Below are 15,007 nucleotides of genomic sequence, written 5' to 3' on the forward strand. Positions count from 1 at the left end.
TGCTCACGCTTGCCCCACAGCACTGCTCGCCCGCCCGCCCCCCGTAAGCCAGTCTGCTTCTGATTACGTGTGATCATCCTCGAGCTCGCCAGCTACATTTCAGACTCGCGGGAGTCATTTTTCTCTTTAAATCTTGGCCCCCTTTCAAAAGGAATTACATTGTAGCTTGTCTAAGCCATTGTTAATTGCACTCATGGCAGCTACCAGCACTCAGTGATACTCCTGCTCTACTTGTTGTGTTTTTTTTAGTTTTTTTTTTTACTTGTCATTATAATTTCCATACTACAACATAATGGAGACTATTTCTTGCCAAAAGAAATGCATTCAACGGTACCACTCATCTGACTCTGTTAATTTTAAAAGCCCCATCAAGCATCATCATGTCACATTACCATTACAAATTATAACTTGATTTATCAACGTAGGTTCACACTGTCCGCTATTCTGCCAACAGCTTCAGTGTTCCTATTGGGAAGGCCCCGCAGTTGGCAGACCCAAGATGAGCGGCATTTTAATGCTTAGCAATACAATGTGTGCATGTTATTTAAATAAGTATAACATGTGTCAGCCATATCTAACAACACCTCCATGTGTTGTGACCTTACTTTTCCTCTGAGTTTTATCAGTTTATGACCCCGGAAAATAACAACAAAGCCATATAATGGGAACTATTACTTTGGTAAATGGTAATAGGAGTGTAATTAAAGGGAATAAGCTGAAAAGTGAACCCCAGTATTTTCCCTTAACGCAGGAAAAGCACTAGGCCTTTGGCCCGCAGATTCACAAGGGACCGACTTGATACAAAGTAGTGGAAAGCAGAGATGAGGAACACGGTGCGCTTTTTGTGCTCTCCGCGGTTCAGGATAGTTATTTTGGGGCGAATCTGTGAAACCGTATTCGCCTCAAACACGAGGAAAACGCGTTTGGAAGTGAAATTCGATCACGTTCGTGTTTTGATTTTCATCGTGGGGATTCGCTGAGTGTTTGAATAGTGTCAGTGATGATATAATAACACCATCCGCACCATTTACGAGGAAGGACATTATAGTCATATCAGTAGAAGTATACTGCAATACGATACTGTGTTGTTGATGTAGGAGACCCCCCCTCCTCCTCTTCCTCCCCTTCCTCTGTAGGGAAGTCACAGGTCAGGGTCAGCCACTGAAAAACACAGGGGGAAGTATCCTAATTATATACAGTAGCTGCCACTGAGCTATGGTAAGTTTATACAGCAGGCAGACTAACAATAATGCTGGAATTACGTCAGCTTTATTGGTAATCCAGATGGACCATCTTGTGACCATAGAATGTCAATCATAAAATTTCAATTCTGTGTCGACATCTGAGCCATAAATTAACAATTGAACATCTAAAACTCAACGACAACGTGAGCAAACTCCATCTGCTGAGGAAGAGTGAGGAGTCTGCGTGATCAAAAGCTCCAGAATGGCAACTAAATGTTTTGTTATATATTTTCAATTTTGGAAAAATGTCCAGAAATAAAGAAACTAATGTTTAAATTAACTCATGGTAGGATAAGTCAAATGTTTAATCAGCCACTTGGGAGCATTTCTAATCTGTTGTGATGAATCGTTTTAGAATGTAAATGTAGTTATAATTTAAGACATTAGAACTATGGGCAGTTTTAGTGCAAGTATTATCTTTAAGCCAATGTATGGGTGATGTAAAAATAATACAGAATTGCGACTGTAGATTAAACTTTAGAGCAGGGTCTCTCTCTTTGTTTTTCTCTCTGTCGCCCTCTCTCTCTCTCTCTCACACACACACACACACACACACACACACACACATGCATCTCAAAACACACCTCCCACCTCCACCGATGGGATCCCGGGGCAGAAGACATCATCGGGCGGTCCAGGAGGTTGCGGGAGCGCGTCATCCCTGGATGGGCGGCGCACTGACTGGAGGACGGAGGGTGTTTTCCAGCTTTAAAAGCACCGGAGCCGGCCCCTCTGACAAACCGCGCTGCGTCATCGACCCGGGGAGACTCTTGCAAGAGCTTCATCGGAGCTGTAAGACAGTCAAACTCACCTCTGCTCACCTCGGCCCCTACCTGCGCCGCTCTCCACACCCGACGGTGCCAGATCTCTCCACCGCGCCGTGGCTCCAAGTTGAACGCCTCGCTCCGCTCCGACTTCGCGGCGAACGATGCATTCATTTGACGGCGTGTGAAGTGATTCAGCTCCTCGCGAACAGTGTTCGTCTCTCGTTTGCTGGTCGGCGGTCTCTTAACCGGAGAAAGTTCCACATCGCTTGTTGAATGCAGGATACCTTCTGCCTGTGCGTCGATTCCAAGTTCAGTTTTGGAGCAACAGCCGGTAAGGTGCGGGGACTCCAGCTTCTCACCTCTCTCGCCGCCGATATGAAGTCTGCAGAAGAAGGTAACGTCAATTCACGTTTCAACCAGCGCTCAAAGATGAATATGTGTTATTGAAGATATATATATATATATATATATATATATATATTAAAGATGTGTTTACACCTGGCGCTGCAGTTATTTGGTGATCAGTGAAAATGAGCTGTCAATTTTAAGTCCACATGCAGATATGATGGTACAAACTTGAGTAATATTGCTATTTGGTCAGTTTGATGAATTAATACCAATTATTACCAATTATTACAGGTTAAAACAATTATTTCTGAGGAAACGTATTTGAATGATCCTCCGGTGTGACAATTGTTTTTTTCTGAAAATGTCAACAAATAATTTTGGATTGATCTTGACTGCATGAAGATCAAATTAGCACTTTCTTTGCAGGTGCTTCTCATTGTGTGCAAAAACAGAATTTTGATGGTGTCTATGCTGTTGCTGTCACCTGAACTCCTCTTGATTTAAGGTCCAAATGCTGTTCTTTATACATAATGTTAAAAATTGGGGAGATTTTCTATTCTCCCCATGCACGGCGAGGTCAGAGGTCAACCACAGCACAGCAACATCAGGGGGTGGCTTAAGCTTCTGTGCCTTGTTTGGGGATACTTTAGCTTGGAGGATGATTCATCCTTGGTTCACCATTAGAAGGAAAGGCTTGTTTTTTCAGTTTTTTGAAGGCTCTTGATTCTGCATTTATGGTAGAAAAATTAGATTTGGTCCATCAGAAGTCATTGATAGTTTGCCTTGTCATAATTCCCAGTGTCTCCTGGCGCTGATGTAACTGGCTTTTTGTGGATTTTGGTAATTTAATTTTGTCTTTGAGGTTTCAGACAGATGGGTGCGGGCTGAATTAATATTCATTTCAGTCCCTCAGTCCTAAGCCTGATAATTGGTAACAGACGTGTCTGTGTGTGAGTGTGTGTGAGTGAGAGAGAGAGAGAGAGAGAGAGAGAGAGAGAGAGAGAGAGAGAGAGCTGAGATCTGTGCGTTCAGGGATTCCGGGTAGCTTGCTTGACAAAGAGACGTGCTTAACCACGTGCAGCTTCAGCAATATTGCCACGGGCTGCTTTATTATCACACATATACATAAACTCAGACGACATGCAGATGCAAGCACACACACACACACACACACACACACACGCACACACTTTACTTGTGTTTTGCCATAGCCTATAGTCAGCCATGTGTGATAAGTGGCCCCAGGCTTCTTAGTTCCAGAGGCTGCAGATGACTTCTGTGGGCGACCACCTATCTCTCCCTGAGGTCCCGTCAGTCTGAGCCTAGCCATAGACCACAATCCCTGTGCATGAAAACCCTCCCTTCTTTAGTCACGCTGGTTCGGTTTGTGGGGAGAGTGTTTTGATCGTGATAGCACAATTGAGAAAAAATTGTGGAGTATAGAACGAGCACGCTATAATCAGTTTGATGCGTTTTCAAATTAACTTCTTTTGCACTGCCTTTTGAATGCACTGCATACACTTGCAGCAAGCAGGCTCTGTCTTGAGTGCAAGAGTGACTCATTTTTCTTTTTCGTTTTGTTTCACCCCACAAATGATGATCTGCTATAATGTTGTTAGTTCAGCAGACGTGTGACGTGTGCGACCTGATAAACAGCCAAGTTTCAAGACCATGCAGCACACAGGAGTGAAAGCCCCAGCGCCTGTTTGAGTGGGTGGTAGAAGAAGTCAAGTATGTTGCGGCGTAGCGCTAGGATCGCGCACAGGTTCAAAGGGAAAAAGAATAACAACTGTAGCTCTCAAGCAAAGTCAGTCAGCCCTGAAGTAAGGAGGTGTGTCCCACTGGGTGGAGTGGGCAGGGCGTTATCATCTGTTCAGCACTAGAAGAGGGCAAACCAGAGGAGAAGAGCATCAGAGGAGACGTGAGCTGAAGGCATGCGTTACTTTTTTATGTTGAGAATTAGTGTGTAATTTTCTCTGCATCTTGTGCAGAGATGAGTTTCCAGCATGAGGGGCAAGAGTTTGATTTCAGCTATGTGTTTGAGTACAGCCAAGGTGTCCAGAATGAACCTGAGAAAGGTGGGTACAGTGGAGGGTGTCTTTTCTTTTTTTGTATGTCCTGTATATTGTACAATGCGAGGGCACTCCTCTGTACTGGGATCAGAAATGTTATGTTCTATGCTTAAAAAAAAAAAAAGGCAGTAAAAAGGTCTGCATTTAGCCAAACAAAAGCTGACTAGTTTTATTCGAATTTCATTTTAACATCCTCTGTGTTGTGTTAATGTTTGTCAAAAGTGTCCGAGGCTTCACTTAACTTGTGGTATATTGAGGTTGTCTGATGCACGGCGCATAATCACCTCTGAAAATAGACAATCATAAACTAATTTCAGACTTCCCACCCACACATTATGTGGTGTGTGACAGATTCATCATTTCATGTGATGCACAGCGTTGTGGTTAACAAATATAGTGCGCTGCATCAAGGGGAATGCCCTTCCCTGGGTTTGTGACTGAACGGTTGTCATTCTTTAACCACTTTTACCCTTATTGACATTCTCAATTAAAAGGCTGACATTCAGTTTACAACTTGTGATGCAGCAGCCGGCCGCCACAAGGCCAACCGGAGTGGCATACCTGCTAGGCTACATCTGCTTACACTGACCAAGTTTGTATGTCAATGCACTTGTCTGCCAGTGATCTCCTTGTGCGCTCGCTTGTGCGTGCCCTTTGTTTGTGTGTGTGTGTACCATGGCGCATCTGTGTGCAACGCTGCAGCAAACTCTCTTTGACTTAATCACAAGCTCAGAGCGATGCGAGAGTGCTGTCAGTTTTCCACAGGGGAGGGCCTAATTCACTCAGTGAGTGATGCAATCAATCAAATAAGGCATCCATCAGCGCTGCTGGAGGAATTTCGTGTAGAGTACATATGACAGCAGGGAGTGCCAAATAGAGCCTTATATGAACTGATCAAACAAACAGACTGGCAGTGCAACTTGCGACTGCACAGCAACCACATACAGTAAATGCTTGGAGATGATTGCTAAGCTTCTCCAGATGTTTATAAAGAAGGGAGGCAGTCATTCGCCGCGGGACACATTGGTAAGATTTGTGTAGGGGTATTGTTCTAAAATGCAATCATATTTAATTGCCACCATAATGTAATGGTTCTGTGCTTTTGCAGTGGTTTGTTGTCATATACTAGACCCTCCATATACTTACAATATGCTTTTTTCTTTTCAGATGCATATAGCTACACACCAAATGTTAGCTTGTCCCTTCCACTGGGAATGGGCAACCCTTGTCTGGCCACCCAGTACCACACTTTACAGTCCAGCCCAGTCATCTCAGTTTCCACCTGCCACCAGACAGGCTACAGCCTCCAAAATGATAACCACGCAGCATCAGGTTATTACCTGCCCCAGGGCCTGAGACCCAATGGGGCCCCGGCTTTGGAAAGCCCCCGTATTGAGATCACTGCCTACAGCCAGTATCCAGAGGATGAGGTAGAAGAGAGCAACAGTGAGGACCACATCATCAAGCGAGGCGTCAACTCCATCGTGACGCTGACGCTGCCCAATGGTGATGGCTACCGCGACCCCAGCTGCCTCAGCCCAGCAAGTAGCCTTTCCTCTCGTAGCTGTAACTCAGAGGCGTCCTCTTACGAGTCAGGCTTTTACAACTACGACAACTCCCCACAGAACTCTCCCTGGCAGTCCCCCTGCGTTTCTCCCAAAGGCTCATCTTCGCTCATGTCTTGCCCACATGCCAGCGGTCCTGTAGCTTCCCCTCACCATTCACCCTCCACCTCCCCTCAGATAGGAGCCGTGGCCGAGGAGGGCTGGCCGGCACAACCCCGTGGCTCCAGGCCTAACTCCCCCTCGTGCAGTGGAGGCGGCGGAGTCAACAACGGCGGCATGGGGAAGAGGAAGTACAGCTTCAACGGCACCACCTACCGTCAGACATCCTGCTCACCCAACCAGTCGCCCACCACTCCATCCCCACACGGCTCCCCCAGGGTCTGTGTCACAGATGAGAACTGGCAGGCCAACACCAACCAGTACACCAATTCTGCCATCGTGGCCGCCATCAACGCTCTGACCACAGATGGAGTAGTAGACTTGGGGGAAGGGATCCCAATCAAGACACGGAAGACCATGCTGGACCACTCCATGAGCCTGAAGTTGGATCCCGACGGGGAGCTCTGCCATGAGGATTACCCCTCCCGTCTGGCCCTCAAGAAGGAGAGCTACTGTGGAGGGTTCCTGGATGTGCCCCAGCATCCGTACTCCTGGTCTAAACCCAAGCCTTACCTCAGGTAGGTGGAGCCGGTCCAGCAACTCAGTATTACTGTAACAAAGTTAAAGCATACAAATCCAACCAGTCAGTGTGAAAGCCCACCCATTGGTCTTGAGAAGACTATAAAGCACACACAGGTGTTTACTTATTTAAACAGACACATTCTGCCGAAGGAATGCCTTAACATTTTTCAGACAGTGCAAAGGAAAAACAAATCATCCAATAATGCCATTACTTTGCCCTGTTTTTGCGTTTTAGTTTCCATTTGCTAATTTATTGCACGGACAAGATTTCAGTTTTAGTTTTTAATCTTCAAAGGCCATATCAAAAGGAAGAAATCCAAAAGTTGCATGCCCTTCACTTCCAAAGGAGTTCTCTTTGAAGATCAAAACTATTTCATAAATCAAATTTCACAGGGTGGAGTTGCCCAGCATCTGCGTGGCACTGTTGCCATAGCAGCCCTCACACAAACATAATAACTCATATAGACACATTCACACAAATGCACACGAGTATGCACTCAACTATATCATTGATTTAGACTTTTGAGCAAAACAGGCTTTTTCATTTTCAATTGGCTCCGTCATGGCATTTTTCCCAAGCCAATAACACAGTCTCCAGGCGGAAATCAAGTGTTTGATTAAGATAGTGAGCAACAGGAAGTAATGGTGACAGGCCTGACTGAAGGGGAAGCAGTCTGTGGGTTAATCAGCCGGCTGGCTGCCGTGGTCTGTAGCACCATCGGCCCATCTCTCTCTGTGTGGCTAGCCTGATGTCATGCCCTGACTGGGCAGATAAAGCCCCGCGGGGGGAAATCAGTTCGTTTTGGGTCAACAAACAGCCCGCAAGTTCCACAAAGATGCCAGAGATTGTTTTCAGCTGAGCCACCCTCCGGGTCAGGGCTTTGCGTTTACCAGGCATCCGGCATAGCGAAATATTGTCTTGCACATGTTTGTTTTGGTTTAGATATCTCCACGGTGTTCACATGGGAAGCTCTGACTCTCCATCTCAAGAACAATGATGTTAAGGGAGGCCAGCTGCAGCTCTGAGAAAGAGATATCATGCAGGGTGTACTGCTGACCCTATTCCATGGTATAACTCCATCTATTGTCTTAAAACGACCGTGGCTGTTCTTTAGGATGATACAGCTATCAATTAGGAATTGATAATTGTATCAAAGGACAGGCGGATTGCCATTTTGTGTGAGATTTGTTTCTGTGCCCTAGAAATGTCTTTTCTCCCACTGTCACTTTCTTAACTCCCATCTGTCACACCATAATACCAAACACACCGCTCTCTAACCAGGGCACATTCTCGTTTATTTTTCAAATATAATGGCCGAGGAATTCCACACGTATAAGTGAATTACAGTCCATGATGAAACGGAGAAGGAGAAGTGTCCTAATTTGAGGCTAATTTAAAGCAAGTTTTGAACTTTTTGATTCCAGTGATGGAAACTGTGGAAAAAATGCAACCTCACAATTCGTTCTCTGGCAAATCCAATGTGACCACAGTTTTAAGAATAGAATCTAATAAAATTGAGGGAACAAAAGCTTCTTTTTAATTTGTTTTTATTATAAGCTACTTGGAAATGCATGTCACAGCAATTCCTGTTTTTCAGCTAAATTAACCAGACACCAAGTGTTTAGCAGAAAAAGTGTTTGTCCTTCCCGTAAAAGTTGATCCACTGTTGTATCAATCAGCAGTAGAGTAAGAAACAAGAGTGTGTTGTAATTTTGATCCTAATAACAATGTGTCATGTTATTGCAGTCCATCTCTGCCAGCTCTTGACTGGCAGCTTCCGTCCTGCTCCGGCCCGTACAACCTACAGGTCGAGGTGCAGCCGAAGTCCCACCACAGGGCCCACTATGAGACCGAAGGCAGCCGAGGGGCGGTGAAGGCGCTGTGTGGTAGCCACCCTGTCGTACAGGTATGTCACCGGCACTGTGTTAGCCAGCGGGTGGTTTGTAGATTCACTGTACACACTTGTGTTTATCAGAGACAAGGTTAGCTTTGTGTTTGATAATCTGCTGTCATTACAGCATATGTGGTAACAAGCAGAGAAGTGCATACATGACTGATTAATGGAGCTTTTTTTCTGTCCAACAACAAGCTAGTGACATGGAAGTTTGGCTGTTGCTGACTTTATGTGATCTCAGAGCAAAGTCAGAGCAGCCATGACCTTTCGTTCATTAGTCCAGACACTGACATTCTCTTGCTTTTTCTATTTATTCATTTATTTTTTTACCGAAGAAATCTTTAAATCAGATTTGAGTGGTCAGTTTTAGTTTATTTCTGAATTATGTGATGTACTTTCAAATCTATATTATCTGCAAAAAGTCTTACAGCTCATTCTGCAGAATTAAAATGTGACGAAAAAAACATTAGTAAATGGATGTACTACTGCCTTCATCTATTAAAGTTTGCATCAGAAGATTAGATGTAAGGGATTTTAAAAAACGTACAGAATATTCAACATGTCATTAAATTAGCGCTGCTAACTTGTCAGGCAAAGTAAGGAGATCTCAAAAGCCCTCACCACTGTCCATATGTTTCTGCATGTTGCTGTATGCCGTCTTATTAATGTTCCCTGAAGCCGGGAGTCAATCTACTGCTGCAAAAAGCAGCAGCAGTGCATGCTGACTCAATTAGTATAGAGCAGGACCATCGCCTCTCACTATTGTGCTTGGCGAACATGCAAAGAGCACACGTCAGCCTCACCACAGCAGCACAGCACAGAGCTCCTTTCTCTGCTACACTGTCATCACACTGCGCTGACATCTTGGTTTACTTAAGGTGGGGATCTAGCGGCGTGTGTGTGTCCTTTAATGCCGTCAATTCGAAATGAAACTGCATTCATACTAATAACATACAGGGGCATTTATTGATGAGGATTTTGTTGCAGACTGGATCTTTAAAGATTTCAGGTCGCAGATTTCAGTTTCAGGTTGGTGGTCCGTCCTTGTCACACACTTAGGCATTACCACAGCTATTGTGCAAATAGATGTTCTCAACACATCCCGGTCTGCTCGATGTCAAACGCACTTGACAACTGTTGGCCGACATGATGTTATAAGCAGGCCTGTCTCTGTGCATATAGGTAATTATTCCCTTTCATTGCAAACCTTTGAATGTCCACATGTGGACGAATCAACATCTCTCCCTCGCACCTCCCCGATGAGGCTGAACAGACTCGGCTTGCCGTGCACAGCTGTGGCAGGTGAGGCCGGTTTAGATTTAGTTCACACCGCTTTCTGACTCACTCAGGGGGCCGGAGTAAAAATAAGTCATATGTAAGCGTCCTGTGTGTCTTTTGCATACACCCTGTTGTCCACATTTACATCAATGGCCCGGGTTGTTCATTTCATATGACACAGACACCAATTCATTGGCAACTTTGCAAGGATGTTTTCAAGTCTTACCGTCTGTGTTATCCAATTATTGGCGCGTAGTAGTCATGGAGAAAATATGATAACATCTGTTTTACCGTCACACCTTCCCCGTACTCGCATAGCTCACACTTTACTCTTACTTTTGGGTGAGGAGTGATTTATGCGTCTGATACTGCATGTGCATTCAATCGGAATATCTCGAGGGTTTCATCACAGTTCAAACCACTGACACAACGATAAATCTACAATGAATACGCAATCATGTGTACATGCTAGAGGGTATACTGTAGAAAAAGAAGAAGAGCATGTGCGGTATCTTCAGGGAAGTTCTTTGCACAGTTTGGAGTGCAACTCATAAATCTGACTGCCTCTCGCTCTCCGTCGCTCTCTTACTCTTTGTTGTAGTGTTGGGTGAAATTGCGTTGTCGTGGAGGATAGAGCATGCTGTAGTCCCCGGTACCCTGTGGTAATGGGTGGCAGGATGGGTGAGGTGCAATAATGGCACAGGGACACGGGTGTAGGAAGCGGCGAAGGAAGTGTGTGTGTGTTTGTGCTTAAGACTGGAGTGATTAGAGAGGGAGAGAGAGGGAGAGAGAGGGAGAGAGAGGGGGGCAGAGGGAGTCACCAGGCAGCTGGGGCCTGGCTGGGCTGCCCCTGGAGATGCTCTGCATCCTGCTGATTAGGGCCTCGGTGGCACCGAGGTTGGCTGAAGTCGTGGTGGGGGTGGACAGTCAGAAGTCAGAATCCCAGCACCCATCGGACGCCACCTCCCCTTTCCATGCACCGGTGCCTCCCTCCCTCCCTCCCTCCCTCCCTGGAGGGCCTGAGGATGTCACTCCTTGTGATCCGCTCATCCTTCAACCATCTCCCAAACCCACACCAGCAGGCCTCCCTCGGTTGAAGCCCAGTCATCCACAGCTCTGTTGTTTTGTTTTTTTAAGCTCATGGATGATCAGACATGTGCGCTGTGAGTGATGGTGACATGTGTGTTGGAAAGCAACAGCGGAGGAAAAAAAACAACAAGATGAAAAACATGAAGGGACACATTGTTTCTACAGTTTACAGTTTCCCCCCCAGGAGAGACGGCGACTGACAGATAATCAAACCAAGACGCCCAACTGCTCAATTACTGTTGTTGTCTTGCTACTTGATAACAAGCAGAGGTGTTTTTTCTTGGAAAGTTTATCATCTGTAAGGTCTGACATCACCCTGAGCTGCAGCAGATGAACCGCAACACATCCAGTGTGGTCCCCCAAAGCACCCACAGCGGGGCTAGGAGAATGGAGTGTGTGTGTGCTCCGGCCACACACTGATGAAAACCTCTAGATCATGGGTTACCTCGACTCATTACCCTTCTGCTGCTTGCGCCGGCTCTCTAAGCTTCCTGCTCCGAATCTCCGTCATTTATTCTGGACTCGCCCTCCTCCGCATCCACGGCCTTTTAACCCTCCTCTATCCCGATTGGTCTTACTTTGTGACCCCCGTGTCTGCTTTTCCACTTTATTTACTGCGGCAGACCACAGCACCATTAAGGGGATCTCGGCTACTCTATCGGCTCCAGACTCTCCTTACTCTCACCACAGCTATGCCAAACGTCCACAGGATAGGGTAAAAAAAAGTCTACCTTCACTAAGAATGTAACCACAACATTGATTGATTGGGGTAAAAGGTGAAAATGTGCTCAATAATTTTTTTCACTGAGAATATATTGACCGAGGACGTGACCCGGCTCTGATCTGAAATGCGGGTTCAGCGGAAGACGTTGCAAAGTCATTTCTGGTTCAACCTCAGTCAGGAAACCCACAGACATCTGCCAGACCTTTAGTAACATCAGACAGCAACACCTGTGGAGTATTAAACCCATCGCACAGCGTGCTGCAAAGTCCTGCATATGGCTTATTGGTATAGGATAATGACTGGCCTATAGGGCTTTACCCCTCACGCACACACACACACACACTCGGCCTCTCATTAAGTCTAAAGCAGCAACAGACACGGTGTAATTTCAACAGGATGTGGCCATCGTCCCTATTAACGTGTGCGTGACTTAATACCCATCTCCCTTCCTCTGCAACTGTATGTAATGCACATCAAATTCGCAGTATGTTTCCGCCACGACGACATGAAAGACCTTGGCAAAGATGTGCTCGGTCCTCCGCATGTGCGGTTTCACCTTGGGATCCGGCGCTCGCTGGCTGCGTAATGTCTCGATGAAAAAAAAAAGAAAAAAAATCCCCGATCTGCAGCATCCTATACTGTAGCTGCTAATTGCTCGTTAAATCTACTGCCGCCTCTTGTTTGATATTCAAAAGCCTCGGCGTACCCTGTAGTGCTGTTAGAGCTTAGTCAGGGCTGTTATTCGTTGCCCAAAGGGGTATTTATCCCACTCTTAAATTGTGGTTCTCCATCTGCGGAGCTTCCCTTACACTGGTGTTGGGCTACCACTAATTACCGGTTAATAGCACGTGGAAAAAAGTGCAGCGAAATGTGCGTCGTTTTCACTGGTTTGAGGTGATAACCAGACAGCCCGCAGATTTATGAGGTAAGACACTGGTGGGTTAGTCATGCCGTTGGAGGGGACAGAGCGGTCATCCGTGCATCATCTTACTCAAATTCTCTGTAGGGCGATAGGTCTTATGGCGGGATGTGCTGGTAATATAGCCATTATTTTTTACGTGGAATTTGGACCCTCGCTGGTCTAGACATGGGCTAGAGCTTGAAACTGTGCCCTCAATGACATAACACCGAAGTGCTCGCTTCAAAAAAAACTTTAGCTGCCTGGTTGCTTATAAAAATAAGAAGCAGCTTTTGGAGCTATGGATATGCAGCACATTAAAGGATTGCATATGTTGCCTGATGCATTCAATATGTGGGACTGGAGACATTAGCGGGGCAGGAGGGTGATGGAGTAAAGTCTGGAAGGAGAGACAACTTGGACGAGTGTACATTTAATTGGATACAGCACAGGCTGGCCGTGGGACTGTCAGCACTTGACAGAAAGGGGGGGGGGGGGCGTGATAATGGGAAAAGGCCTGAATCTGCTGTTGTATTTCTCCTCCCTTGCTTCAGTTCCCCCCCCCCACACACACACACACACACACCCCACACCCTCCTTTGCTGCTTCCAGTCGTCTTCTGCCTCTCCTCTCCCCTCCCCAATTCTCTGCGCCACGTGGACCTCTACGAGTCATGACATTTCTCCAGGCAGTGATGAAATCACTGCAGGCCTGTAGAGTTTATTCACACTCAATCTCTTGCCAGGCCAGACACATCTAATTTACCGGCAAGTCATTATTAAACAATGCATGTTGAAGTCTTTGAACTACTGAGGCCAGGTGTATATATATATATATATATATATATATATCAATCAGTTCAAAAGCAAGCCCTCTGTCATTATTTGATCACAGCCGATTTTCAATGATTGAAGCAAAGAGAGTTAAGAAAAGAAAAAGGAAAAAACATTGGGGGCTGTATCCCAAGGGCTGTAACTTTCGATACAGATGATGGATCTTTAATGGCCCAAAGGCACCGGGAGATGAATGGTGGAAAGTGCATGGGATGAACCCACCGCTCACTTTTTTCAGCTCGACACCCCGTCCACATCATCACAACTGACCCAGACAATACAGCTGCGTGCAATTACGCAATTAATGCATCATCTGCCGTATCCACAATGTTTCACTTGAGCCTCGGCTATCAGAAATGGCTCGCGCAGAGGCGGCCTGCGGTGGGAGGTGTAAATGGTTCTAGCTGACACAGTGGCAGAAGTTGGCACCCAGAAACAGCTGCAAATCAAGCCTGGATTCGAACTCGGTTTAGATTATCTCAAAATAAATATACAGTGCGCGTGCCAGATAGGCTGCAGTCACAGCTCGGAAAGCTCATCTGGACAAAATTTGCTGCGCTCCGGTCCAACCTCACAGTCTGCATTAGACACAAATACAAAGTTGAGGTCACAGGTAGGTGTGTGTGTGTGTGTGTGTGTGTGTGTGTGTGAAGCCTCTGTTGTCAGCCCATACTTAAAGTTTATGACACTGTCTCAACATTTTTCTCATCTTATTCCCCCTTTGAGAATAAAATGAAGAAGTAAGTTTTGTGCTCTGCTTGTGGTGTGCATTTGAGGAAAGCATCACAGAAGCAAAGGGGGGTCTCAGTGACGGGGTCAGAGGAGCACATATGGTAAAGGAGTCAGGGGAGGTTGCCCAGGGGGAGACTAGACCGCCTTCCCTTTGCTGCTGGGAAGACCACCATCACCAAGAGGACTACCTGACCTCATTAATCACTTCCTCTCCTGCGTGAGGTCACCATGGGTTTGAGCACGGACGCTACCGTCATCGTGCGCTACCGCAAGACGAGCGAAGGGATAAAGACCCCCTCCCTCCCTCCCTCCCTCCTGCCTCTCTTGTGGGCCTCCTTACTGCCACGTGTCGGCTGATGTAATGGTTGGAGGTCACCGAGACATCCGAAGAAGTCTACTGAGGCTAAAGTGACAGACGACACGGCTTTGTAGCGCGGCTGCCTGCGTTTTATTAAATCACAAGGAAACGTCATGCAATTTAACGCTCCGGCGTCTCAGATTTGTACCTCATGCTCCACCGTAGCGCTCTCACGAGTCAATACACAAGTAACTGGTAGCATGTGTGGCTATGGATAATTACCACTGGTGACACCATAAGTAAAATATAACAAGCAGAGCGGGGTCTGCCGGTGAGATCACCACATAGATGAAGTGGTCCCTTGGGATGCCAAGACTTCAAGAAGCCCCTGACCTCGGCCTAACTCACTGATGACTAGCATGTGTGACTAGCTCGCGGGTCAAGACAGCTGCTAGAGACACTACGCGGAGCTGGAGCGAAAAATAGGATGGTTGGAACTGCAGATGAACAACAGCTTTAGCTTCAACACTCCCTTTGCACTTCCTTGAAATCTGAATCAAAGCAGAGCACGATAAGCACTGGC

General features: G+C 46.3%; 1 protein-coding gene across 3 annotated transcripts in view; it reads left to right on the forward strand.

Moving 5' to 3' along the window:
- The first annotated feature begins 1,910 nt into the window (after nucleotides 1-1,910).
- Nucleotides 1,911-15,007, forward strand: part of LOC116399164 (nuclear factor of activated T-cells, cytoplasmic 1-like) — a 58,989-nt gene continuing 45,892 nt past the window's right edge. For 2 of the 3 annotated variants that reach the window (XM_031876116.1, XM_031876117.1), the window contains exons 1-3: nucleotides 1,911-2,405; nucleotides 5,599-6,673; nucleotides 8,425-8,584. In XM_031876116.1, coding sequence (XP_031731976.1) covers nucleotides 2,285-2,405; nucleotides 5,599-6,673; nucleotides 8,425-8,584 — 1,356 coding nt within the window. In that variant the 5' untranslated portion in view covers nucleotides 1,911-2,284. Of the gene's footprint in view, nucleotides 2,406-4,299; nucleotides 4,438-5,598; nucleotides 6,674-8,424; nucleotides 8,585-15,007 lie in introns of those variants that run through there. The other variant, XM_031876118.1, reaches the window with a different exon arrangement.

The sequence above is a fragment of the Anarrhichthys ocellatus genome, unplaced genomic scaffold, assembly GCF_004355925.1.
Source record: "Anarrhichthys ocellatus isolate YVR2014 unplaced genomic scaffold, GSC_Weel_1.0 scaffold103, whole genome shotgun sequence".
Classification (NCBI taxonomy): domain Eukaryota; kingdom Metazoa; phylum Chordata; class Actinopteri; order Perciformes; family Anarhichadidae; genus Anarrhichthys; species Anarrhichthys ocellatus.